Here is a 26,122-nt window from a genome sequence, read left to right as displayed (position 1 = left end):
ATCTGGAGATGCTATCATTCTAGAAGGTAACGATGGAGCATTGTTAGGGAATGCGATTCCCTTAGATTTGATTTCTCTCCCAGGCGAGGCGAGAGCGGAGTTAGCGCACGTCAGGCCCTCCCCTCTGTGCTCATCCCTTCCTGGCTTGTCTTTACACTTTGCCCATGTAAGTGTGCACCTCTGAACACTTCTTGTGCCATTCTAAATAAAGCTCCTCTGAACATTCTTAGTCATGTCTCCTCCTGCAGAGTAGAGAAGAACTGACGTAAGTTGAATATTGTCTACGAAATAGAAGTTATGTGCAAATCACATATCTATTCCACGCACAATGACTTGACCCAATCGTTGTCGCCCAGGAGGGACATATGACAGACCTGCAGTGTGGGCACCCTGACCTTGCACTGCCAGCTTCCAGACTGTGGGGAATGAATTCTTGTTGTTCATAAGCCGCCCAGTCTGCGGTCTTTTGTTAGAGCAGCCTGAATGGACTAAGACAACATTCATTTTCTATCTACTTTCCTTTGCCCAACATTTAAAAAAAAGGATTTATTCATACAGTTGTTTGTCACTGTGGCTTTTTTTTTTTTTTTAAGTTTTTGTTTCCCAGTCAGTTAACATACAGTTTTACATTAGTTTCAGGTGTACAGTATAGGGATTCAACACTTGCACACAACACCCAGTGCTCAGCACAACAAGTGCACTGCTTAATCCCCACTGTGTATCTCATGCCCCAACCCTCCCACCCCCCACCCCCCGCCACCTCGCTTCTGGTAACCATCAGTTTGTTCCGTACAGTGAAGAGTCTGTTTCTTGGTTTGCCTCTCTCTTCTTCCTCTTTGAATCTTTGTTTCTTAAATTCCACATAGGAGTGAAACCATATGGTATTTGTTTTTCTCTGACTTATTTTTCTTGGCACAATACTCTCCAGCTCCATCCATGTTGTTGCAAATGGCAAGATTTCATTCTTTTTGAAGGCTGAGTAATATTCCACTGTATATGCGTATATACACATACACATATCCATTCATCAGTCAAGGGACACTTGGGCTACCGCCAAAATTTGGCAATTGGAGATAATGCTGCAATCAACATTAGGGTGCGTGTATCCCTTTGAGTTAGTATTTTTGTATTCTTTGGGTAAATACCTAATAGTGTGATTGCTGGATCACTGAGCGATTCTATTTTTAACCTTTTGAGGGACATCCAGACTGTTTTCCAGAGTAGCCACGCCAGTTTGCATTCCCACCAGCAGGGCCAGAGGGTTCCCTTTTCACCACATCCTGACCAACACCTGTTGTTTGATTTTTGTTGCTATATGGAAAACCACTGCATAAAAATTTCACAACTTATCAATGTTACTTTGATGGTCACTTGTTTCTAGTTTTGCCATTATGAATAATGTTGTTCTGGATAGTCTTCTACATGTCTCCCAACGTGATTATGCAGACATCTTCTAGAATTTATATCTAGAAGTCAGATTGTTGGATCTAGAGGAGGCATATTTAAAGCTTTACTGAATACTGTCAAACTATTTTCCAATGTGGAAATGCATATTTATATTCCCATCAACAAAGCATGTGAAATCTCATTCATTGCTCCGTGCTCTTGTCACATTTGACAATGTTAGACTTTTATTTTTATTTTTTTTAAGTTTGTTTAAAAGAGAGAGGATGTATGCACATGGGGGAAAGGCAGAGAGGGGGAGAGAGAGACTCCCAAGCAGGCTCCATGCTGGCAGCACAGAGAGCCCAACACGGAGCTCAGTCTCACAACCAAGAGATCATTACCTGAGCTGAAATCAAGAAATCCAGGTGCCCCTAGATGTTTTAAATTTAGTCAGTCTAGAGAATGTGTAGTGACAGCTCATGGTGGCTTTGATTTATGTGGCCCCTGTATTAGAACAGGTGAGTGCATTTTTATTTGGATCTCTCACTTGGTAAGTGCTTATGTCTTTTGCTCATGTTTTCTACAGAGTTGTTTCATTGCCTGTAGGAATTCTTCATTTACTCTGAATAATGTGTTGCACATATCTTTTCCCATTCTATGGTTTGCATTTTCAGTCTTTAACTGACTGTGAACAATCAATTGAGATAACTCATTACCTTTGGACCAGCCAACATTTTCAGGCCTTAACGGTATCTTTTGATGAACCAAAGTTTTAATTTCAATACAGTCCAATGTATTAATATATTCCCACAGTAGCGCTTTCTGTCTTCTGTTTAATATTTTCATACTCTCAGATTGTGAAGATATTCCGCTACATTATCTCGCAAAAGATTTGTTTTGCCTTTCACATTTAGAGATTTCATCCCCTAGAGCTGGTTCTTGTGTATGGTTTGAAGTAAAAATCGAGACCTCTCCTTCTCTCCTTCCTTCCTTCCCTCCCTCCTCCTTTTCTCACTTAAGGACATTGAATTGTTACCAGCACCATTTATTTAAAAAAGACATTCTTCTTCTATGACTTTTCAGTGGCTCCTTAGTTACAAATTAAGTGTTAATTTATGTATGAATCTGTGTCTGGCTTTTCTACTTTGTGCCCGTCTGCTCATCTATCCCACACGAGCACCTCACTATCTTGTATCTACAGAACAATAATTCCTCTTGATAGATGATGGAGCGCATTCCGCCATCTTGTCCTTCTTCAGGAGCGTCCGGCTTGTTCTTTGTCCTTTGCTTTTGTGCTGAATCTTCAGTAATGAAAATGTACATCTGTTTGGTTCCATTTCTTTCTTCCCTCCCTCTTCCCACTAACTGCCCCTAGGAAGTCTTTTCATCCAAGTCCATCTCACTCATCATGGCCTACTCGCTTACGCAATTCTCGTTGCCTTCTTTTAGACTCAGAAGATTTGAGCTGTAGGAGAATTGCCCTTGCATACTTTTTCAGTAGAAAATAATGTTTCTACATACCCAACAGCATAGAAATGAGACCAGAGATGAACTCTTCTTAAGGCCTTAACATCTCGCTTACAAATGACCTTGATGGATCATTGGGACCCATTTGATATTTCAAGTGAGTTGAGAAACAAGATGACATAAAACGGCCAAGTGCCAGAGTGCCACCATACCGTCACCCTTGTCACTCTTATGCCAGCCTCTCTGGTGGGCCCAGTCACCTCCTTCACTCCTCCCAGACCTTCCTCTCCTCCTTGGTAATTTTGGCTTCATCTTTCCAGGCACCGAGGCCACTCATGTTCTTCCTTCTAAGTTTCTATTGAGTCTGTTTCGGGAATTACACTGAGGTTTGTATCGCCAATAAAGCCCCTTTTGTCCCCAGTGATATTTATACCTAAATAATAACCAAAGACATCTAACAGAATTTCACAAGCTCTACGTGTATTTTTATGCTGCCTTCATATAAGAATATTGATAACTCAGCATTAGGAAAACTGGGGTAAAATTTGCAGAAGAGAGGGTCTGGGTCTGTGCTATATTCAGAATCAATCTGTAAGAATGCTACACTGTAATATACAACTTGACCATATCCAAGGAGATCTTGCTAGGTAAAAGGAATATGGAAAGAAAACATCTTATTTTCTCAGACAATGTCCCCAAAGACAAGAGAGGAACCTCTGAGGCCTAAGAGATCCTGCTAGGCCAAGTGGTAAGGAAGCTTTAAATACAAACTACATTAATGAACTTGATTCTGTAAACATTCCTAACAACTAAGAGGTGGGAGTGGGGAGGACCTACCAATGGAAGAGATCTGGTTAACGGTGTATTGATGATGTCAAGAGGCACACATTAGATTAGTAACCGTGAATTTCAGAGCTGCAGCTTTTTGATTAGAAGTACAGTCCTTTCCAAATTCCTCAGACCTCTGGAGTGTGTTCTAATAATGAACTTATTCCCTCTGGTTATTCTTAGCAATTCGATCCTTTTCCTTCTAGTCTCTTCTCAACAAGGATCTAAGTAAAGTGACAAAAATCCATGGAAGGAAGTCTAGGCACAAGACTGAGATGTCTGAGAGGAAGCAAGAGTCTTCCTCGTATCACAGAAGGCACATCACACATGCCCCCCCTCCTCAGCACCACTTGCCTTACGTCTTCTGTTTAGGTAACCAACACATTTGGCCACTGGCGTTAGGCTCATCTTTTACCAGTTCCCTTCACATAAGTTTGGAGGCCACTAAGAGTCATTAGGGGGAGGTTGAGTTACACTTGGAAAACTAGAGGAAATGTATTTTACAGATGTTCTTTCCATTTTAACTGCCCACATCTGCTCACTCCTGTGTATTACTTGGATACGACCTCTCCACGCGTCATCACCCACCTGCTCCAGGGCTGCCACAGAACAACTGGATTTGAAACATTTAAACCAGAAAATAAACGACTTGATGATTAATGTAGGTTCCACAGTATTTCAGGAAATGGATGTCACCCAAATGCCTGCAACCTAACAGAAATTTACGGCACGTGTGCTAGTGAAAAGAGCTAACTAAGCTCAAAAACCTTACTAAACGTTTAATTGTATTTGACTGCTATTAATCAGAGACCTGATCTGAGTGACTTAAACTGAGGAGGGGTGTGTCTTTTGATATTAAAAAAAAGGTCCAGACCTGATAAATAAATTCAGTAAGGCTGTAGGATACAAAAACCAATATACAGAAATCTGTATGCTAATAATAAAGTAGCAGAGACAGAAATTAAGAAAACAATCCCATTTACAAGTGCCCCCCAAATAATAAAACACCTAGGAATAAATTGAACCAAGGAGGTGAAAACATTGGTGAAAGAAACTGAAAAACACTGCATTGTGCTCTGAAAACATTGATGAAAGAAATGGAAGATGACACAAACAAATGAAAGACATTCCATGCTCATGGACTGGAAGAAAAAAATATTGTTAAAATGTCCATACTACACAAAGCAGTCTACAGATTCAATGCGATCTCTATCAAAATACCAACAGTATTTTTTACAGAACCAGAAATTTTTTACAGAACCTAAAATTTGAAGAGAACCACAAAAGACCCTGAATAACCAAAGAAATCTTGAAAGACAACAAAATGGGAAGTATCACAATCCCAGATTTCAAGATATACTACAAAGCTGTAGTAATCAAAATAGTATGGTTCTGGCACAAAGACAGATACATTGATCCATAGAACAGAACAGAGAGCCCAGAAATAAACCCATGATTATATGGTTCATTAATCTTTGACAAAGGAGGCAAGACTATGCAATGGGAGGGGCACCTGGGTGGCTCAGTTGGTAAAGTGTCCAACTTCCTCTCAGGTCATGATCTCACAGTTTGTGGGTTTGAGCCCTGCATCTGGCTCTGTGCTGACACCTCAGAGCCTGGAGCCTGCTTCAGATTTTGTGTTTCCCTCTCTCTCTGCCCCTCTCCTAGTCTCTCTCTCTCTCAAAAAATAAACATTAAACAGAAAAGAATATGCAGGGTGCTTGGGTGGCTCAGTTGGTCAAGTGTACGACTTTGGCTCAGGTTATGATCTCACAGTTCGTGGGTTCAAGTCCCCCGTCAGGCTCTGTGCTGATAGCTCAGAGCCTGGATCCTGCTTCAGATTCTGTGTCTCCCTCTCTCTCTACCCTCCCCCACTCATGCTCTATCTCTTAAAAATGAATAAATGTTAAAAAAATTTTTATGTCAATGGGAAAAAGACAGTCTATACAACAAAAGTGTCAGGTAAACTCGACAGCTATATGCAAAAGAATGAAACTGGACCACTTTCTTACACCATATACAAAACTAAACTCAAAACAGATTAAGGAACTAAGTGTGATACCTGAAATCATAAAAATCCCAGAAGAGAGCATAGGCAGTAATCCCCCTGACTTCAGCCATAGCACCATCTTTCTGGATATGTCTCCTGAGGCAAGGGAAACAAAAGCAAGCAAGCAAGCAAACAAAAAACAACTATTGAGCGTATATCAAAACAAAAAGGCTTCTTCACAGCAAAGGAAACAATCAAAAGACAACTTACTGAATGGGAGAAAGATATTTGCAAATGACATATCCAATAAAGGGTTAGTATTCTAAATGTATAAAGAACTGGTACAACTCAACGAAGAACAGCTCAACAAAAAACAGCCAATTAAAAATGGGCAGAAGACATGAACAGACATTTCTCCAAAGAAGACATACAGAAGGCCAACAGACACATGAAAAGACACTCAACATCACTAATCATCAGGAATATGCAAATCAAAACCACAGGGAGCTATTACCTCACATAGTCAGAATAGCTAAAATCAAAACACAAGAAACAACAAGTGTTGGTGAGGATGTGGAGAAAAAGGAGCCCTCATGCACTGTTGGTGGGAATGCAAACTGGTGCAGTCACTGTATGGAAAGCAGCATGGACATTCCTCAAAAAATTACACATAGAGTTACCATATGATCCAGCAATTTCACAACTAGGTAGTTACTCAAAGAATATGAAAACACTAATTCTAAAAGATATATGAACCCCTATGTTTACTGCAACATTATTTACAATAGCCAAATTATGAAAGCAACCCAAGTGTCCACTGAAAGATGAATGGATAAAGAAGATGTGGTACACACACACACACACACACACACACACACTTACACAGTGGAATATTACTCAGCCATACACAAGAATGAAATCTCGCCATTTGCAAGAGCATGGATAGATCTACAGAATATAATACTAAGTGAAATAAGTCAGGGAAAGACAAATACCATATGATTTCACTCCTATGTGGAATTTAAGAAACAAAACCAATGAACAAAGAAAAAAAAAGACAGACAAAAAACTAGACTCTAAACTAAAATACAAAGAACAAACTAGTAGTTCCCAGAGGGGAAGTGGGTAGGGGGGATGGGTGAAATAGATGAAGGGAATGAAAAGTATACTAATCACGATGAACACTGAGTAGTGTATAGGATTGTTGAGTCACTATAGCGCACACCTAAAACTAATGTAACACTCTTCACCATCCTGGAATTACAAACAAAACAAAACAAAACAAAACCCAAAAAACCAAAAACAACAACAACAAAACAAAGACCCAGAGTAGGCAGACAAGGCAACTCTCTGGCACCAGGAATACAGACATCTTCCTTCCTTTGCCTCACCACCCTGGGCCAGGGCTGACCCCCCCTCAAGCTGGCTTCATCATGCAATATGGCGGCCAGAAGGCAACCACTCGTTGTGTAGTTGAGCAAAGCGTGAACAAAGTGAATAGGTCACAGGAAGCCCCAGAACGGGACTTTGCCTTGGAGGGCCAGAACAGACAACATGGAGAGCAAACTTCCCCTGACAGAGCAGGGGTCAGAAGTCAAAGGCTGTCCCAAGCCTTTGCTCGCATCTTCGTATAGATCTCGGATTGTAAGTAGGCCAAAAGGATCTTGATTCCGGTTTTAAAGATGTTTTCCAGAGAAGCTGTGAGCCGTCTAAGAGCAGAGCATGCCTACCTCACTACCCAACCTGCCCGCATGCCTGGCCTCACCTCCAGCACCCAGTGTGGTCATGCTCTTCTCCAATTTCCTCCCAAGCCCCGGCTTCAGGTAGGACTCGAAGATCTGTATCACCAATGAAGCCCATGACTCTGCCCGTAATCCTTCTATTTAAACACTCATTGGGGCACCTGGGTGGCTCAGTTGATTTAGCGTCCAACTTTTGATTCTGGCTCAGGTCATGATCTCACGGTTCATAGGTTCAAGGCTGGCATCGGGCCCCGCTATGACAACACAGAGCCTGCTTGGGATTCTCTCCCTCTCCCTCTCTCTGCCCCTCCCCCACTCATTATCTCTCTTTCTCTCGCTAAAAAAAAAAAAAAAAAAACTTCAAACACTCATCAAAGACAGTGAAAATTGATCATTGTAATGGCTTTACACTTTTTACAATTTGGGATTCAAACAGTATTTTACTGCTTTATCTTCTATGTATTTTATTTCTAGTAAGCTTGGGTTTTTTTCATGTTGATTGGCCTTTTTTTTTCCTTCTGTTTCTGTCAGGAATTTTTGCTCCTTTCCTTTGCATGCTTAAAAACTGGAGTGTTCAGGGGTTTTGCTTTCAATTCGTACAGGTTGCTTGTTACACTGAAGTTATCATCCCACGGTCTGTATTTGTTACAAACTGATCGAATCCACTGTTTCATTCTTTAGCTGTATCTGCCCTTTTATTCCATCTATTATATTCATATTTTTAATATCATAGTTTCCACCTTTTTTTTTTCATTTCTTGTTTTCTCGTGTATCTATCGCCCCTTACCACAGGCATTTTTTTGTGTTCATTTTTTTTTTAACTTTTTAAATATTTATTTTTGAGAGAGAGAGACAAAGTGTGAGTGGGGGAAGGGCAGAGAAAGGGAGACACAGGATCCGAAGCAGGCTCCAGGCTCCGAGCTGTCAGCACAGAGCCCGAGGCGGGGCTTGAACCCACGAACTGTGAGATCACGACCTGAGCCGAAGTTAGATGCTTAACTGACTGAGCCACCCAGGGGGCCCGTGTTCATTTTAAATTCTTGTTCCAGAAATGCTGCTTGGAATGGAATCCGAGGGGCTCGTGTGTGTGAGTTCAGCTGAGTTAGAGGAGAGAGCACCATGGTGGAGCTCCGGGTACCACAGAACCACCGCTGGGGTTTGCCACTGGCCGCCATCTTACAGGGCAACTCCTCAGTCAGGAATGCCTCTTTGAAAGCTTAGGGGAAGCAGCATGGGGGCAGGGAGTCCCCTCCCTGGGATTCAGGAGGAGGAGCAGAGTGGATGCTCCCAGATGCTTATTCCCATGCCTCCTTTCATTCCCCATCCACCCCTGCCCGTGTCCCTGTCACACGTTGCCGGAGGAGATGGGATAGGTCAGTCAGTGCTTTCTCCAAGAACCTGGAGGAGACGCGAGTGCAGAGGTTCACCTCCAGGTTGTCTTGTCAGCATCCTTTTGGCTGCCACACCCACCTGTCTTATCCCCACGCAAGACAACCTTTGGTCTCCTTCCTCAGGGGCGGCTCACATTTTTTATCACTAGTTTCTAGAAGCCACGTTTCCTCTTGGTTCTTGAGTTTCTCCAGGGTGGTTGTGGAGGACAGAGCCCGCAGCCTGGGTCATAGTTGGTCATTCGTTTCTTGGGGCCTGCTGAAACAAACTGCCACAGATGTGGTGGCTTAAAGCAACAGAGAGGCATTCTTGTACAGTTCCGGAGGGCAGAAGTCCAAAAGTAAGCTGTTGGCAGGATTGGCTCCCTTCAGCACCTCTCGCCTAGTTTCTGGTGCCTTTCAGTGACCTTTGGGGCTCGTTGGCTTCCAATGCATCCCTCAATCTCTGCCTTCATCTTCACAGGGCCTTCCCCCCTTGGTGTCTTCTCCTCTTCTTATAAGGACACTTGTTAGTGGATTTAGGGCCCACTCAGCTAATCCACGATGGTCTCAGCTAGAGATCCTTAACTTAATTACATCTGCAAAGACCCCTTTTCCAAATAAGATCACCTTCACAGTGTCCGGGACCACCACTCAACTCCCTATAGACATCTTGGCAGAAGCTAAGACCTCCAAGGGTAGCTGGCTCACGTCTATCCGTTTTCATGAACTCATTAAGCAGGCCTTCTGTGCTCCTGACGTCACCTGGCCCTCTTGGGAAACTCTCATTCTTGGGGCGCCTGGGTGGCTCAGTTGGTGAAGCGGCCAACTTCGGCTCAGGTCATGATCTCCCACTCCGTGAGTTCGAGCCCCGCGTCGGGCTCTGTGCTGACAGCTCAGAGCCTGGAGCCTGTTTCAGATTCTGCGCCTCCTTCTCTCTCTGACCCTCCCCTGTTCATGCTCTGTCTGTCTCTGTCTCAAAAATAAATAAACATTAAAAAAAAAATAAAAAGAAAAAAACCTCTCATTCTTGTGCTCAGAAGCCAAACTCCTCCGATATCCACCAAATGGTTCCTCTTTCTCAAATTTTCAGGAGTTCGTTGGAATTTTCACGAAGGAGTTGTTTCTCGCCAGCCTTGGAAGAAAGCCATGCGTGTGTCCTCCTAGGTCCTTTGACCTTCTCTCTCCTCTGTCAACCTTAATAGAGACTTCACAGACAAGCCTAGTGGGGCCAGACTATATAAAAATCCATAAGCCATTAACCACAGGTATATTACACCAATAAGAATCAATTCCCACACTTGCCTTCAAAGCATGCGAGGCTTCCGAAGTGACCTGACAAGTAACAGTCGACGGCCGGGCTTGTGATCACAAGGGGCCGGCCAGGCACAGACGGCTCCTCAGGGTTTACAAACGGTCCGACCCTCAGGAGAAGCTTCTCTGGCTTCATCTCAGGAGGACGATTCCTCAGGAGTTTCGAAGGCCATTCCTTCGCATGGCGAGGGAATGAAGGCCCAGGAAGGATTTAACAGGAAATTAGCAATGGCCACGCTCCTGGAATAATCGGGCTTTGAAAGTCCTGAGGTTTGCTTTTCGAAATGACTCCGGGTTGCAGTCTGCTTATTGATCTTCTGAGCTTTTGCAGCCTGTAAATGATGAGCCTTTTACCGCACTCCATGACTGAGGGGCACACAACTGTGAGAAGAGCTCATTTCATTTTTTTTCGATTTATACGAAAGTGCTGTGGCCCAAGCCCTCTAGGTACCCATCTCAATACATAAATATGCCAATTAAGCTAAATGGAAATCCTGCAGGTTAAAAGTGCCTCATAAAAGAAGGAGGCTTTTTCCAAAGCCAGGAAGTTTATCCACAGAGGAAATACCAAATCAACACAAGTAGGTTTGTGCCAAACCGGTAAGAAGAGAAAAAAAAAAAAAAATCAAGAATTCTGGGTTCCAAAAAGGAAGAAAAGACATTTTCCTCCCAAAGCAAACAGAGAAAAGCTACCTCTAAGCGGTGAATATGGAGTTGTAATCAACTGAATTTTTATTTACTGCACTTTTCTGGCAGGGGTTGTTGTTGGTGGTGGTGGTGGTGGTGGTGGTTGGGAAGGGGAGGAAGGCAGTTCTAGAGCTGAACTGCCACCGAGAGTGTGTTAGGGTCCCACTGAACGTCACAAAGGGGGGGTGTATCAGGTACGTTATAGTCCTGCTTCTCAAAATATGGTCCTTCATGCTGGTCCTCAGAACATAAGCACCAGTACCGCCTGGAAGCTTGTTAGAAATAGACTCTCAGCACCCCCGCCCCCCACCCCCAACCCCATTAATTTAGGCAGAAACCTCATTTTGGCAAGATCCCCGGGGGGGGGGGATTCTCATGCACATTAACGTGTAAAAAGCCCTGATCTGTAGTCATTGGCCAGTTGGATACTCACCACCCACCCCTGCAAAGCTTAGACTATTTCTGCCAGCCAACAGCATTCGAGGAGGGGGGCTCTGGTTCTAGGGACTGAGCTGAAGGGAACAAATAAATAGGTTTTCATCCAGCCTCGGTCGATGTGAGCAAAAGAATCTCGGGAGACCCTCCTGAATGGATTTAAATTTAGAGACCCACATTTACACATCTCTGAATCCTTGATGACCAGTTTCCACCCACAAACTAATACTCCCGAGTCTTCTCTGACGGGCACCTTATTTCGGATCTCACGCAACTGGAGGGCACCTCGGAAAAAGCTGGTCAGTTTAGGGAGCCACGGATGGTGGCAGGTGAAAGAATTTTTACCTAATGTTCTGGGTTAAAAAGTGGGCGGGGCAGGGGGAGTGGCTGAAGATATTGTATTATCCTCCCCCTTCTGCTCTCGCCATTACCAAAAAGGCATAAAGGCGACAGACCTAACCATGTCAACAGTTTCAAAATCATTTAACGAGACCCCAGGCATCTTCACTCACTCATTCATTCATTCACTCACTGCCTCACTCTGAAACTCCCTCGGCCTTCGACTCAGGGGGGACTCATCAATCACCTGCTTGATATAACCCACTGGCCTTGGACTGCTGCCCCCCTCCTCCTTCTCTCCTTGCCACCACACCTGACAGTCATCAGCAATTGCCTTTCTTTTCTTTTCTTTTTTTTAATTTTTTTTTCAACATTTATTTATTTTTTGGGACAGAGAGAGACAGAGCATGAACGGGGGAGGGGCAGAGAGAGAGGGAGACACAGAATCGGAAACAGGCTCCAGGCTCTGAGCCATCAGCCCAGAGCCTGACGCGGGGCTCGAACTCACGGACCGCGAGATCGTGACCTGGCTGAAGTCGGACGCTTAACCGACTGCGCCACCCAGGCGCCCCAGCAATTGCCTTTCTTAAGACCTTGCTCTGTTTCTCCGCCCTCTGTCTCCACTGCTCTACAGAAACAAGGCTTGGGAGTCCTGTGCATCTCCTTGTCATAGGAAAGATCGGAATAGGAAGTGAGGCTAACACTCTTTCTGTGGCTTCCATGAAATTGCATTCTATTTGCTTTCTCACACCCGTGACTTTGCTCTCCATAGGCTGCCTTTCTTTCTTCTAATCGTTCATCCAGGTAGAAATGATAATTACAGATTTTTCAATTTCCCCACCAGGCTCAGAACAGCGACGACTTTGGAGTCGCTGTGATGTGGGGCACGCGCTGTATTAAATATTTAACTTACGTTCTCAATTACACTTACAACCTACCGTCAGGTGCGTCTTCCCTTTTAACAATACGAAACACGAGGCTCAGAGGAGTTAAGTAACTCACCTGAGGTTACAGAGCGGTTAGTGGGGAAGCCAGTGAGGCCCAGTATATAGCCGGCAGGAGTCTGTCGCCCCCTGGGGGAATCCGGAACAGAATGCTGGGAGCTGTGGCCCCAGTGCACCTCCCAGCAGGAGCCCCATAAGGTTGGAGTACTTCCCGGAGAGGGCTGGAGAAAGGGCGGTGCTGCATGTGGAGTCAGATCGAGGTCACTGTGGGAACCGCTAAGCAGAAGGAATTGAATCTGAAGGAGAAGCGCTTCCGGATGCTGGCGCTGGGATAAGGAAGAGTCAGTAGGGTCAACAGGGAAGAGATGTGGCTCCAGAGACTGAGTCTTACTTGTTTCAACTATAAGCCCCGTGACCCCCAAATTACCAATTTTCAAGTAGGTGTTATCACAATTCGGTCCAGCCCAGTGGACACCAATTCGGGTTTTTTTTTCCCTATGCCCCATGTTGTCTACGGACAAAACAGGTAGAATCACGTTGATTTAAGTGCCCAAGCTTTGATAACGGACAGATGCGGACTCCAAGCACGGCTCATCCACACACTTGCCACGCGGCTTTGTGCAAGTTACAAATCTCCTTGAGCCTCCGTTTCCTCATCTGTAAATGGGGATAATGGTGAGGTCTAGCTCACTCGATCGACGCCATGTCCAAAGAGATCATGCCCACGAAGCACTTACTTCCTAGAAAGCCTCCCTGAATTGTTTGATAGGCTGGAGGTTGAGAAGGAAGGGGAATGAGACACAGCTTTCAAGGGAGGATAGTGAGGAGTGGGAGGGAAGAGACTTCAAATTCGGTAAATTACCCATTTAGCCAGCCTTCTCTCAGGGGATTCTCAGGGGGAAGCATCTGTTGGGTAAACTGTGAGGTGAGAGTCTGGATCACACAGAATGATAAAAATGATGGAAACATGGGGGAACAGATTCCAGCTCATCGTAAGTGGTAGCTTTCTAACGATAAACATTGTGAAACAATTCTCGACAATGAGGGAGTGAGTTTCCCAACACTGAGATGATACAAGCCAGAGATGGATGGCCCTGTGTAGGAAGTGCCATAAACAACAACAACAACAACAACAACAACAAAAAGCCTTCGGAGGAATGAACAAGTGAATTTATGGCATTTTGCTCCTACTCATCTGCCTGACCTTGATGTGTGAGAGGTTCAAGGTGAGGGCGTCTCTTTCTCCTCCTCTTAACTTTCATCCTCTCCTCCAGAACAATCTGCTGCTCCTCCCATTGTCTGAGGCTTCTCTTCTGAGCTCCAGACATGCATTCTATTGCTGACTTCACTCGGATGGCCCAGTTCCCCAAGTCCCAAGCGGAACCTATGATCTTCCCCCTGGTCCCCTCCAATCTGTGAGCAAAGACTCAAAGGCACCTCGCTTTCAAAGGACGTCCCTGCTGGGTTGCGAGGGGAAAGACAGAGACCGTACGGTCAGTAGAGGGAGATGTCAGATAAGAAAAGAATCTCATAGGCCCTGTCAATACGATTTTAAATCCTTTTTCTTTTTCCCCCTTAACTCAAAAAAAGACTTTAAAATTCGGTATTTTATGAGCTCCGAAACAATTAATGTTGTTTTATAACTTCCGACAACGTATTTTCTTTAGTCGGGCGGGTTCTTTGTGTTAGCGTGCCTTCTGCAAGCCAAGTGGTATTTGCATTTGGGGTTTAGCATCCACAACACTCACAGTCACTCATAGGTAGCTCTGTTTTCTACCTGCCACTCGTTCTGCAGGGTTCACCCCACGGAGCCCAACTGGGTGTGCTGAGTCCAAGCCATACACGACCAGAGAGACAGATCTGAAGAGGAAGACACATGCCACAGGCCAGAGCCCTGGGTTTAGCAAGATGCTCCCTCTGGGTCTGGGTGTCACTGCCTCTCTTTGCCACAGGCCATCCCTTAGAGAAGCACAGAGATCCAATCCAGCCAGCGTGTGGGGTCAGCCCGACTCTTGGCTCCATTTTGTCCCCATCCTAGTATTTCTGTGTTATTCTATCCAATTATAGTTTATATTATATCATCACATACAACTTATCCTTGGAAATCAATGTAAATTCTTTCGGAAAAAGGCAGGGTGGATGGATGGAAGAGTGCATGGGTGGACGGATAGGTAGACAGAAATATAATTTTTTTAATGTTTATTTTTGAGAGAGAGAGAGAGAGAGAGAGAGAGCAAGGAAAGGGCAGAGAGAAAAGGAGACACAGAATCGGAAGCAGGCTCCAGGCTCTGAACTGTCAGCACAGAGCCTGATGCAGGGCTTGAACTCACGAACCATGAGGCCATGACTTGAGCTGGAGTCGGATGCTTAACCAACGGAGCCACCCAGGTGCCCCAGTAGACAGAAATATACATGCATACACTTCCATCTAGGAAAAGGGCTACTGATAAAACCTGGCCATTTCCACTGATTCCACTTACAGTTCCCCTGTCTTTCTCCCTCTAATTTAACTTCCCTTTGCACTCATTCTCCTCTCCGGCCTCCTGTGTCCCAGCCCTGCTCCTGTCCTCATTTCTGGACCAGGGTAGGACTTGGGATAATTACAGCCTACAAGCACTATTAGAACTGTCCATAAAAAAGAAAAGAGAAAAAAAAACAACAACAACAAACCCTCAACCGTATACCAGTAATGCTAGGCCAGTCCTGATCTCACAGCTTTCCTACTCTTGTTTTGTGGTCTGCATTTTGGAGAGCTCACCTCCGCCTTGTGTCCTGCCCACGACGGCCTGAATCTAGTTTTCTCCAAGAATTAAGGTAAATTTTTACTGGAGGCATTTGGGTACAACTGCAATAAGATGGATGAGAATTCTGGAGGGAGGGGAGTCTTGAGGAGGGAAACGTCAGAGGAGAAAGAAGTCGTATTAGCTTCTGGCAAGAAAAGTCTCACGTTGGAAAATTCCTGTAGACCAGGGATAAAGTACTAATGCCTACACACACACACACACACACACACACACACCCCGGACTTGTCACATTCTAGTCATGACACTAACCCTCACACGTGCCCTTATGTTTACCCCCAAGGTGGGGAGAATCGGGGCGCCTGGGTGGCGCAGTCGGTTAAGCGTCCGACTTCAGCCAGGTCACGATCTCGCGGTCCGTGAGTTCGAGCCCTGTGTCGGGCTCTGGGCTGATGGCTCAGAGCCTGGAGCCTGTTTCCGATTCTGTGTCTCCCTCTCTCTCTGCCCCTCCCCCGTTCATGCTCTGTCTCTCTCTGTCCCAAAAATAAATAAACGTTGAAAAAAAAAATTAAAAAAAAAAAAAAGGTGGGGAGAATCAACCCTTAAGTCAGCTCCCGCTTTTGCTCGTCAGGACAGTGGCTTCATTTGGGAGGGATATACACCAAAACAAAGCCTACTGAGTCCGTTCAACAGTGGAGGCTCATCACACGGCAACTAAGAAGACTCTCATTCAGTAAACATCTATTGATCACCTGCTGTATGCAAGGGACTCTGATAGGCAAAGGCAGTGAGGGTGGAGAGTAGAAACCCAAAGATGTGTTCGAGCCAGTTCCGTGAGACTCTTTGTGGAAAGTACCGTAAAGAAAATATTTATGCAGAATTGGCAGATCAAAATCACCAGATGTGGTGAATCATGGTTTTGCCTGGCATTCATCGCCATGACATGAATCAAGCAGAATTCTTCCGCCATTTGTATGGACATATTGTGCATTTCAGCCTCTGAAAAGAGAGATAACTATGGCTACCGGTTCTCCAGGAAGTGTAGTTATCATCAGTGAAGCCCATTACTGAGTCATCAACAGCTAGGAAAATACTTATTCCCAAACCACTGGAAGAGGGACCAGGTTGGACCGGGAGCTGGTAAGTGCTTTTCCAGGAAATCGGGGAAGCAGCAGCAAAATGGGGGGGGGGGGTGTCGATGGGAACGGGTATCAGGCATCTCTCTCCAGGAACGTGGCCATAAGACAGGCTAGACAGAGAAGCCTAAATGTCCTACTTATTTTCTGGTTTATCTGCCCTCGTGATATTTTAATCAAAGCTATGTATTACCGATGTAATAAATGAAAGAACAAACAACCTTCTCTGGCCAGACAGGTGTCCAACAGCCCTCAGTCTTGAACACTTCGTTACAGGACCTCAGTCTGGCTCGACCCTCCTCCCACGGAGTGTCTCTCTTGAATTGGCAATGTCTTCATTCTTGCCTCCCTGGGTTCGGCACAGGTAATGCGTATTTTGTGCTTTAGCACCATGGTCTGCTTCTGCTGTTTCCTTTTGTAAGAACCTGTCTGTTTCTAAGCTCAGGCAGTAAAATCATTCCATTTTGTTCTCTCCTTAAAGCCACCATCACCCCTAACATATTATGACAGTGTACATAAAAGTGCTTTATACACAGGAAAGCAACGTACCAATGTTAATTGATGTGATTATAAGTAGCTGTTCTAAGCATCTCAAGTTGATTTCCAATCACAATTCCTGTTATCAGGTCAAATATGAAATCAAATTGCCCTCCTTGCTTCTGCGATGACTGAGCCATCCAGGCACGAAGCTATTATGACAGCTGGGAATCATTTGAAAATGAGCTTCACTTTGCTTGGCATATCAGATGATAATTTTAAAAACTGGGCCCGATTTTTTTTTTCAACTATTAGAATTGGTTCGCATTCAAGAGGCACAGGCTCCCTGCTAGGAGAAGGGCTCAGACACGGCAGCTGCTGGTGGGACATCAGACCAGGAACATGGGACCTGGTTACACAATAAACCCTGATGTAGGCATCCAAGGATGGTCAGCCAGGAGGGAGACATTTGCAATTCAAGGCCAATTTTGACAGGGGACAGGTGGTGATCTTGGCAGCTGACGGACTTCAGAGAGAGCTGGCCAAGGCACCCCGTGGGTGTGCTGGCAGGAGGGCAGAGCCTTCCCAGAAGTGCTGGAAGGGATGGGATTATGGCGAGCAGGCACATCACATCAGTGATGACTAGGTTCCGTGACAGTCTCTGGGAACTGGCATCGGAATGCTTAGGCACAAATGTCACATTTCCTATTTTTGTTCTCCTGGGAACCTTCCCCCTCCTCACAGGTTCACCCCATTCAACAGATGCTCCCAGACATATGAGAACTCAATTTAGACTCCACGTATACTGCCTACTACCTAATAAAAAACTTTCCCAAAAAATATTTAGCATGAATTCAGTAGCTGTTAGGTGAAACTGTAAAAATCCACTTCCTTCCATGTTGTCAAATTTCTGGCTTTGTAGATGCAGAAGAGTACGCAGGGCATAATAGCACTTGAGTCAAAAGACGGAGAAAGGAAAGGGTGCCTATGTATTTGCAGGTGTGTGTGGAAAGAAGGATGAGAAACTTACATTGGTTGACTTTGGAGATGTGAACGGAAGGCTGAGGGACAGGGGTCGGAAGGAGACATCACTGCACCTCCATTATACATTTTGAGTTTGGAACCATGAGACTATATTGACAATTCAAAAATTAAAAGAATTCCCAGCATTGTGACCATCTGTCATCTTGCTTTGAATTGCTGTTCATGTGAGGTCTCCGACTTTCTTACCATCGCTACTCACCTTCTTGATGGTCAATGCCTTTTGGGGGACATCATAGCATTGTCAATGACTGCTCTCATGTACGTGGAACTGTTCTGGTTTTGCAAAGAAAAGATGACACTTTTTTCTTTCTCCTTTTGTCCATATCTCTCCAGGGCATGTGGTTTAGTCTTACTTTAAGTGGAGATTTTGGTAGGCAGAAAGTTGTGCTCAGGGTAGTCTGGCAGACAGTTATGTGTTCCCAGACGTGAGGCGAAGATTCAGGAAAAGATTCCAGCCCACACGTAGTCTGTAAAGCTCAAGATGGGGCTCAAGTCTAACCAAAGTTGGAGGACATGAGATTACGCATGTTGTCAAGGCAGATCTGGATACAGGGACTCAGCTCTCACCCCATTTTTTTTTTGCCATTCTGCACATCCAAACTCTGGGGGAGAGCTGTCTAGTTCTACTTTCTCTGCTTCGTCATTCTTCCCTCTTTACTCCCACAAAGCAAGTTGTTACTTGTTACTTGTTCCAATTGCCAAATCTCCATTTCCATCATATTTGACCTGCCAGCCATATTGGACGTAAAGTGCTCCTCCCTCCTCTTTGAAACAAGTTCTTTTGTTCCATGTCACTCCAGCCCTTTGACCTCACTGGGCCAACTGCTCATGCTCTCCTGATGACCCTTCCTTTTCTAAGTTTTACATGTTTGAGTTCCCAGCTCTTGGTCCTCTTCTCCTATCCATGCTACCTTCCAAGGGACCACAGCCAAGCCAGTGCTTGAATTACCACCCCTAATGCTCCATGACTCTCCAGCCCCTATCTCCAGACTCTCTCCTCCCGAGTCCACATGCACACATCTAACCATTTGCTTGATAACTCCACTTCGCCATCAAGTGGCCCCCTCCAACCCCACAAACTCACAACAGAACTCTTGATTTTCTCTCCCAGACCTGCTCCCCACCGTTTCCATCTTCGTAAATAGAAACCAGTGGCTCAGACCAAAAACCCAGGAGTTGATCTTGATTCTCTTTTTCCTCTCCTACTACAGCCAATCTCCAATCTACCAGCAAGTTCTTAAAAATTTTTTTAATGTTTATTTATTTTTGAGAGAGACAGAGACAGAGCACAAGCAGGGGAGGGGCAGAGAGAGAGGGAGACACAGAATCCGAAGCAGACTCCAGGTTCTGAGCCATCAGCACAGAGCCTGATGCGGGGCTCAAACCCACGAGCTGTGAGATCCTGACCTGAGCTGAAGTCAGATCCTTAACTGACTGAGCCACCCAGGCGCCTTGTCTACCAGCAAGTTCTATTACTACCATCTCCACACCAGATCCTGAACCTGGTCACTGTCAACCTACCCCAACACCCCCTCTCTCATTTGTTTTACTGCATCTGGATTTTCCTGTTTCCACTCTTACATACACTCTGCTTATCAAAAGCAACCAGAGTGAGCCAGTAGATGGGATAGATTCGGTCCTATCCCCCTTGGCTTCGAATTTCCGAATTGCTGTGACATGTCTTAATTTGTTCCTCTCAATCTTGAGGTGGCTTCCTCTTCCCCAGCTCAGCACCCGGCACTTTGGTGAGGTTCCTCTGAGCACTGGTGCCCAAGTAGCAACCTCCACGGCCCTCCACATTCCCTTCCCTGCCATTATATTCTTCACGGCATTCTGCACATTGCAATATTCTATGTATTTCTTTACTTGTGTGTCTGCTACACGTATCCCTCCTGCCACCATGTGCAAGGGAGACTTAGCCTATCTTGTTTATTTGTGTATCCTCTGAGCCCGGAAGGATGCTGTATTGGATTGGATGGGCTAAATAACACCGTGATAAGAAATGCTCCCAACGCCCAGTGTAAGACAACAAAGGTTTGTTTTTGCTCAAACTACATGTATAACATAGGTTGACAGGCGAGTTCTGAAGTAGTCAGGGACTCAGCCTGAAGGCAGCTTTACGTGCAGTGGCTTCCACAATTACTGAGGAAGGAGGAGGAACAGGCCTGGAGAATCTCACACCATCTCTTAAATGCTTCCACATGGAGGTGACGTGCATCACTTCTGCTCACATTGTAGAAGCCATAGGAAATCACAAGGCCGTCCTAACTTGAAGGGTCCTAGGAAATGTGATCCTCTTATATGCCTGGAAGCAGAGCACTGGAAATAGTGGTCGGTGGCACCTTCATCCACACACGAGCAAACCTAGTGTGCCTGATTCTGAAACTCGCAGTGGCTCCATGTTTGAGAGACGATGGCCCTAGAGTTTTTGTGTTCATGAGCCTATTCTTTCACCCTGATTTCTAGGTATTTCTTAACACCTGGGAAACTGTGCCAGGAGCCTCTGGTGCTTGTGAGGTGTAAGTGCTTTTGTTGTGTCCCCCACATAACTTGGATCCTGGTCAGTTACAGGTAAGTGGGATGTCCATAAATTATTTTACTGATGACATTATTATAACAATGATGGAGTATGTTTTTAATGGGGACAATATACCTTACATATCTAAGTAATGTACTCTTCTTTCTTCCTTAAATCACCATCCTTTGTGATGTGGGGCAAGAGAGGGTGAATAAATGGAGGGATGGATACGTGAATGAGGTGATTTCTTTAGCGAGATGATGTGTTTAAAATTAGGCTATTAACACAAGGTGGGTTTTTCTAAATTCCTTTCGTAAATGAGGGACCCTGCCAAGAGTTCCTTCTGTAGAGAGGATGTTATGCCATATTGGAGAGCTAGACCTTGAGGCTGCTGCTCAAAGGTAGAGCAGAAGATTATGAAGTAGGAGAAGGAAAAGTAACTCCTGCCCCAAGGAATTATGGGTTGTGGAGGGGAGAGAGGGGAGAGAGTGGCTGATGGCGGTGGTCAGGTATGTGGGCGTTTCCTTCTTGTAAGTGACAGCACAAAGCATTTAGAAAGTATATAAATGTGAGACTATGAGAAACTAGCAAGAATCCATTTCCTATGATAATATACTAAGAACTACATGTAATGACCCAGGCATTGTCATGTCCCTCATATACAATCATTTCTTTCAACTCTCACAAAGAATCCTCCCACTATTACTTCAACAGATACAGAAAGTGAAGCTGAGAAGGTGTGTGACTGGCCCACGTCTAGCTAGGAAGGACAACCAGGATTTAAACCCAGGTAGCTCTAACTAAAGAGCCCAGACCTTTAGCTCCTGTGCTAATAATGTCATTTTCATTAATAGTCCTTCTAGAGTTGATTTGCATGCCCAGTGTCTCTTCTTCCCTGAATTCCTACTCCACACAGTCACCAAAGAGATCCATCGATTATGTTACTCCTCCAATCAAAAAAAAGGAAAACAGGCTCCCCGTTGCCTATCTGCAGGATAAAGTCCCAAGTGTCCATGGCATACATTTAGGAAAGGAGCTACAGAAAGGGACATGTCGTACAGGGAGAAATTACCCTCTTCACTGCCCAACTTCTTCGCCCATTCCATTAGGTAAGTTCACCCATTCAAGAAGCTTTTGTATAATAGCGTGTCTTAAAATCGTGTCCACCTTCTCCACGCATGGATGTTCCATTGAAACAAGGTACCACACCTGACCTCTGTGGCCAGGGTGTGTGATCAACGCAGGCTCATGGGGTTCTGTGCTCAGAAGGGTGTGGGGCTTAATGCCCTGTGGTCATCATCTTGAAATCCACAAATACATTTATCTTTGAATTGGTGTTTTGTAAGTGAAATATGCTGGAACCCTGGAGCCTGCACCCGGGGCTTGAAGCCTTATCTCACAGGTGGTCCCATCTCCCTACTGCCCCTCTGGGATGAGAGCTCATCCACCCACCAAACTTCAGGCTCTGCCTGGCCTCCCATGTCTCTGCTCCTGCCCCTGATTACTGCAGCAACCAGGTGGGGGTGGCCCAAGTTCTGCTACATTCTGCTCTGCCCAGGTACAGGTAGGGTCAAAGTCAGGCACACATCCTGCTGCTTCTTGGGGTAGGGCAAGGCAATGTTAGTCTCTGCTGTGGGCTGATTTGATCACAGTAAGTTCAGCGGGCAACTCCATGTGACCTTCTCACCCACTCCCAATCCTGGGAAGTTACAATCTCTTGGGGGCCACCGATCGACTGAAGGTCAGAGCAAGAGGCCCACGAAATGGGAGATTAACTTATCTACCCAGACCGGTGTCTGCATCTTCTGTTTGCGTAGGGCTGTACAAATTATGTAGCCGGCTCTCTTATGATTCTCTGATGTGTTCCTTGAAATATAGTGGAAATGTCAAGTCATAATAAAAGTGTGACATTAATGTTACCTCCAAGAGTGCTGAGTGCAAGACACTAACAATTTAATAAATTTGGGCTTTTGCACTGACCTATGTTAATGTGTGATTTTATGCTATTTTTCATGGCAAGGGAAGCTTCTCAGAATTCATTTGATTGTTAGATCAATGTGAAAATGCATTATCTGCCTGCCTTGAGCATGGCCAACTGTTGACCTCTTCAATTAAGCAGACTTGAGAATGAAAATCCAATTACAATGAACAAACATTTCTTGAACACTTTCTGTGTGCAAGGCCCTATGGCCAGGCCTTGTGGGGAATAGGCAGATTTGTAAGATGCGTTATTTTTAGAGTGCTTACAAGCAAGAGAGGAGGTCGAGATACGCGCATGGGTAACGACGGTAACCCACTCTTTTTGCTTTATCAAAGCAGAAGAAATGGGATTAGTCAAGCTGGGCTGTTTTTAGGCAGTACCTGAGAGCAGGAAATGCCAGTTCCTTGAATTATGTCCATCTCCTCTCTTTGGGACTAGCATTCTACTTTTTTTCAGGTTCTGTCCCTTGGGAGAGATGAGCCTATCTCCAGCTCAGTGATACAGCTTCATTGGCTTCTCTCTCCTTGCAGTAATCTCATGACTGTCTTCGGTGATTGGTTTAGAGATGGCCATGTGACTCGGTTCTGGCCAATCAAGCATGAAAGCAAGGCTCTGGGTTGCTTTTGGAAAGGCTTTCTTAGTAGAGATAACTTTGTGGTTAAGGGCACGGTCCCTGAAGTGGACTGAAGTTACCAGCTGTGCGTCATTAGGAAAGTTACGTCACCTTATTTACCGCCATTTCCTCATCTGTTAAATGGGGTTAAGGATAATACACACTTAATGGGGTTGTGATAAGGACAAAATTTAGTTAATATCTGTAAAGGACTTAGAAGAGTATCTGCTACATACTAAGTGTCGTGTTAACTATCATAATCATTATTTTGAGAGGAGATGCCAGAAGCGATCGTCTCTTTCATGACTCTGGACGTCCGTGTGTCTGGACGTGACTCCTATAACTTGCTTCACGGCTGTAGGCCTTTGAGGGGGGCTGGCCTAGGAAGAAGGAAGAGCCTCAGTCTTTGATGAAATCACCGAGACACTGTCATCGGTTCTTGAATCCACTCTCCCTCTGGACTTCTTGTAAGGAGATATGATACATTTATCGCGCAGGGCGTTTTCAGTCAGAGCGCTGTGTTAATGGCATTGAAGTTGGCTTCCTGGTATATGTCCTGGAGTTCCTCAAGTAGTGTGACTTCCAGGTCCCACAGGTGTGCTGGCTGTGGGCTATCTCAGAGCAGCTCCTGACCCCAGTTCCTGCCAACAACGTGGTTCTGGCCTTATCTTAATTATGATGGGATGGCGTCAGGAAAGACTGAGACTTCCAAGATTTCCCCAGATCCACAATCTACTCTTGATATTCACAGCGGACACACTTTGAGATCACTTTCAAAGCTGCAGACACTATGGCAATGTGATTTCCCCACAAGACACAATACATTGACACTTAAGCAATCGCCTTTGAATCTTAATAATCCTATAGATCGGAGGACAGGAATAAGTAGTAAAGTTACTAAATTTTCCCACTAAAATAAACTCTACCCTACATTACATCATTTTTTAAAAAGCAAAACTAAGAACTTATTTACATTTCCGGATATAAGGTAAAAAGAATGAACAAAATTTTTAATGTTTTAAAAAAAATTTTAATGTCTATTTTTGAGAGAGTGAGTGAGCATGAGTGGGGGAGGGGTGGCAGAGAGAGAGAGGGAGACACAGAATCTGAAGCAAGCTCCAGGCTCTGAGCCATCAGTACAGAGCCTGATGCCAGGCTTGAACTCGCGAACCATGAGATCGTGACCTGAAGTTCGAAGCTTAACGGACCCAGGCACCCCAAGGATGAAAAAAAATTTAAGGAACACATCAGGAGAGTTATTGATTATAGAGAGATGCATTCTCTAAATGACTAAAGGCACTCGCCCACACCCACAGTTATATATATACTGCATACTGTATATATTTTGTGTATCTGTATCAAATTTGTGCTTCAGCAAAATTACAAATTCATACAGACTACCTATCTTTGGGATCATTGAAAGATTGGGAAATACTATCCATTTTTCTGCATCCTTAAAAGTCATGCTTTTTAGCTCTTGTGCCCTCTTGCAGAGACTGATAATATCTTCCTAGAGGGTGGGCTGAGAAGGACTGTGAGAGCCTGTCTGGTTGGGCGGGGAAGAGTGCTGGGGTCATTCAGGGATGCCTGCCCTGGGTGTGGGTGGGACCGGTGGCACCAGCAATTTAGTGCTTTCTGTGATGGAGGGTGGGTTTACCGGTTTCTGCCTATTCTGCTTGAAAGGCAATTACAAGGTCGTCGGGCCTGACTCCACAATTACAATGACTCTCAACTTCAGGATAAATTTATGTACCTAATCAACGTACGTGTATTGAGCACCTTTGATGCATGGGTGTGCCCTTAGGCACCGCAGGAAATTAAAAAGTGAATCAGACTCACTCCAACCCACAAAGAAGTTGGTTAATAGAAGAGAAAGGTGTGTGTGTATGTGTGTGTGTGTGTGTGTGTGTGTGTGTGTGTGTGTTTAGGGTCTGGGGTCACACATTGCTGCAAGAAAGGGTTAGACCAAGGGAGGGACAGGAGAGGCGTCGGGGTGGGAAAGCATCCTTTTTGTGAGCGTGGAAGGTGGACAGTGACACACGCTGGGGAAGGGGCAGTGGAAGGGAGCCCCACAGTGATGTGAGGAAGACTGTTGGGCTGGATAGAAGGGCAAGACTGTTAGAAACAGAGCGGCCAGAAGGAGCCAGAGCGGCCGGGTGGAAGGCTCACAGCCGTGGGTGACTGGCTGGCTGGGGAGGATATGGGTACTTCCAGGTCATTCCAGCTCCCTGCCCCTCCACAGTGAGCGGGCTGCCGGGGGCTCCATTAGCCCGTGTGCTGACGTGACATCCATTTTAATAAGAGCTGTCGGGGTCAGGGGAGAACCTGCTCTTCGCAAAGATCGTCTTTTTATCACCATTTGACACGTGACATATAACAAAGTCTTCAAGTAAAGGAGAGGCCTCCATGGTATCTCGCACTGTACGTTTTTATTGCAAACCTACGAGAGCTGACAAAGATTCCATCTTTATTTTCTTAACTGCACACAGAGTCATCAGATACTGCCGATGAAGCGCATTCCTGACATCGTATTATTCCCCTACATGAATAAGGCAGAAATTCTTTCACGCGTGGCTGCGCTGGAGATGAGCTGCTGATGTGCTGAAAATATTGGCGGGAACAGCTTAAAATGGTCAATCGAAGATTACTCCTCACATGCTCTTAGGTTATGTCATACATACGCATTCATATAAACATGAGGTAGGGGGTTGGTAAATTCCCAGTTTTAAATACGTCAAAAACGAAAGCAATGCTGTGGGCTTTACCGAGATAATGATACAGAGAAATCACACATTGAAAACAAAACAAAACAAAATTTGTTCAGCTCACATGCAGAAAGCTGTAAAGAGCCAGTCTAAGAGGCACCAAGAAACAGACTTGTCAATAAAACTAGGAGGCACATTTTAGAGTCAGGGGGCAAAAAAAAAAAAAAAAAAGGAATTTAAATAAACCTAATCATCCTTGTAAAATGCAGAGTGCACGTTTGGAACGTGAAGTCTGAACCTGGACGGCGAGGGGCTTCTCAGGCCTTCATTTGACTTAGCGACTGGCTTGGGACTATCTTCTAAGCAAACCTAAAACAGAGAAGGTGATTTCTATGATACGGAGTAAGT

At 45.0% G+C, this 26,122-nt stretch overlaps 1 protein-coding gene across 8 annotated transcripts in view; it reads right to left on the bottom strand.

Moving 5' to 3' along the window:
- LOC101100603 (histone-arginine methyltransferase CARM1-like) overlaps positions 1–26,122 on the bottom strand; it is a 294,777-nt gene that overhangs the window by 20,510 nt on the left and 248,145 nt on the right. The window contains exon 13 of one of the 8 annotated variants that reach the window (XM_045043484.1): positions 12,156–12,825. The exons of 6 other annotated variants lie outside the window; for them this stretch is intronic. In XM_045043484.1, coding sequence (XP_044899419.1) covers positions 12,750–12,825 — 76 coding nt within the window. In that variant the 3' untranslated portion in view covers positions 12,156–12,749. Of the gene's footprint in view, positions 1–12,155; positions 12,826–25,416; positions 26,084–26,122 lie in introns of those variants that run through there. One more of the 8 variants, XM_023243261.2, reaches the window with a different exon arrangement.

The sequence above is a fragment of the Felis catus genome, chromosome D4 (assembly GCF_018350175.1).
Source record: "Felis catus isolate Fca126 chromosome D4, F.catus_Fca126_mat1.0, whole genome shotgun sequence".
Classification (NCBI taxonomy): domain Eukaryota; kingdom Metazoa; phylum Chordata; class Mammalia; order Carnivora; family Felidae; genus Felis; species Felis catus.
The sequence above is the reverse complement of the archived record's forward strand: the minus strand, read 5'-3'. Positions and strand labels throughout refer to the sequence as shown.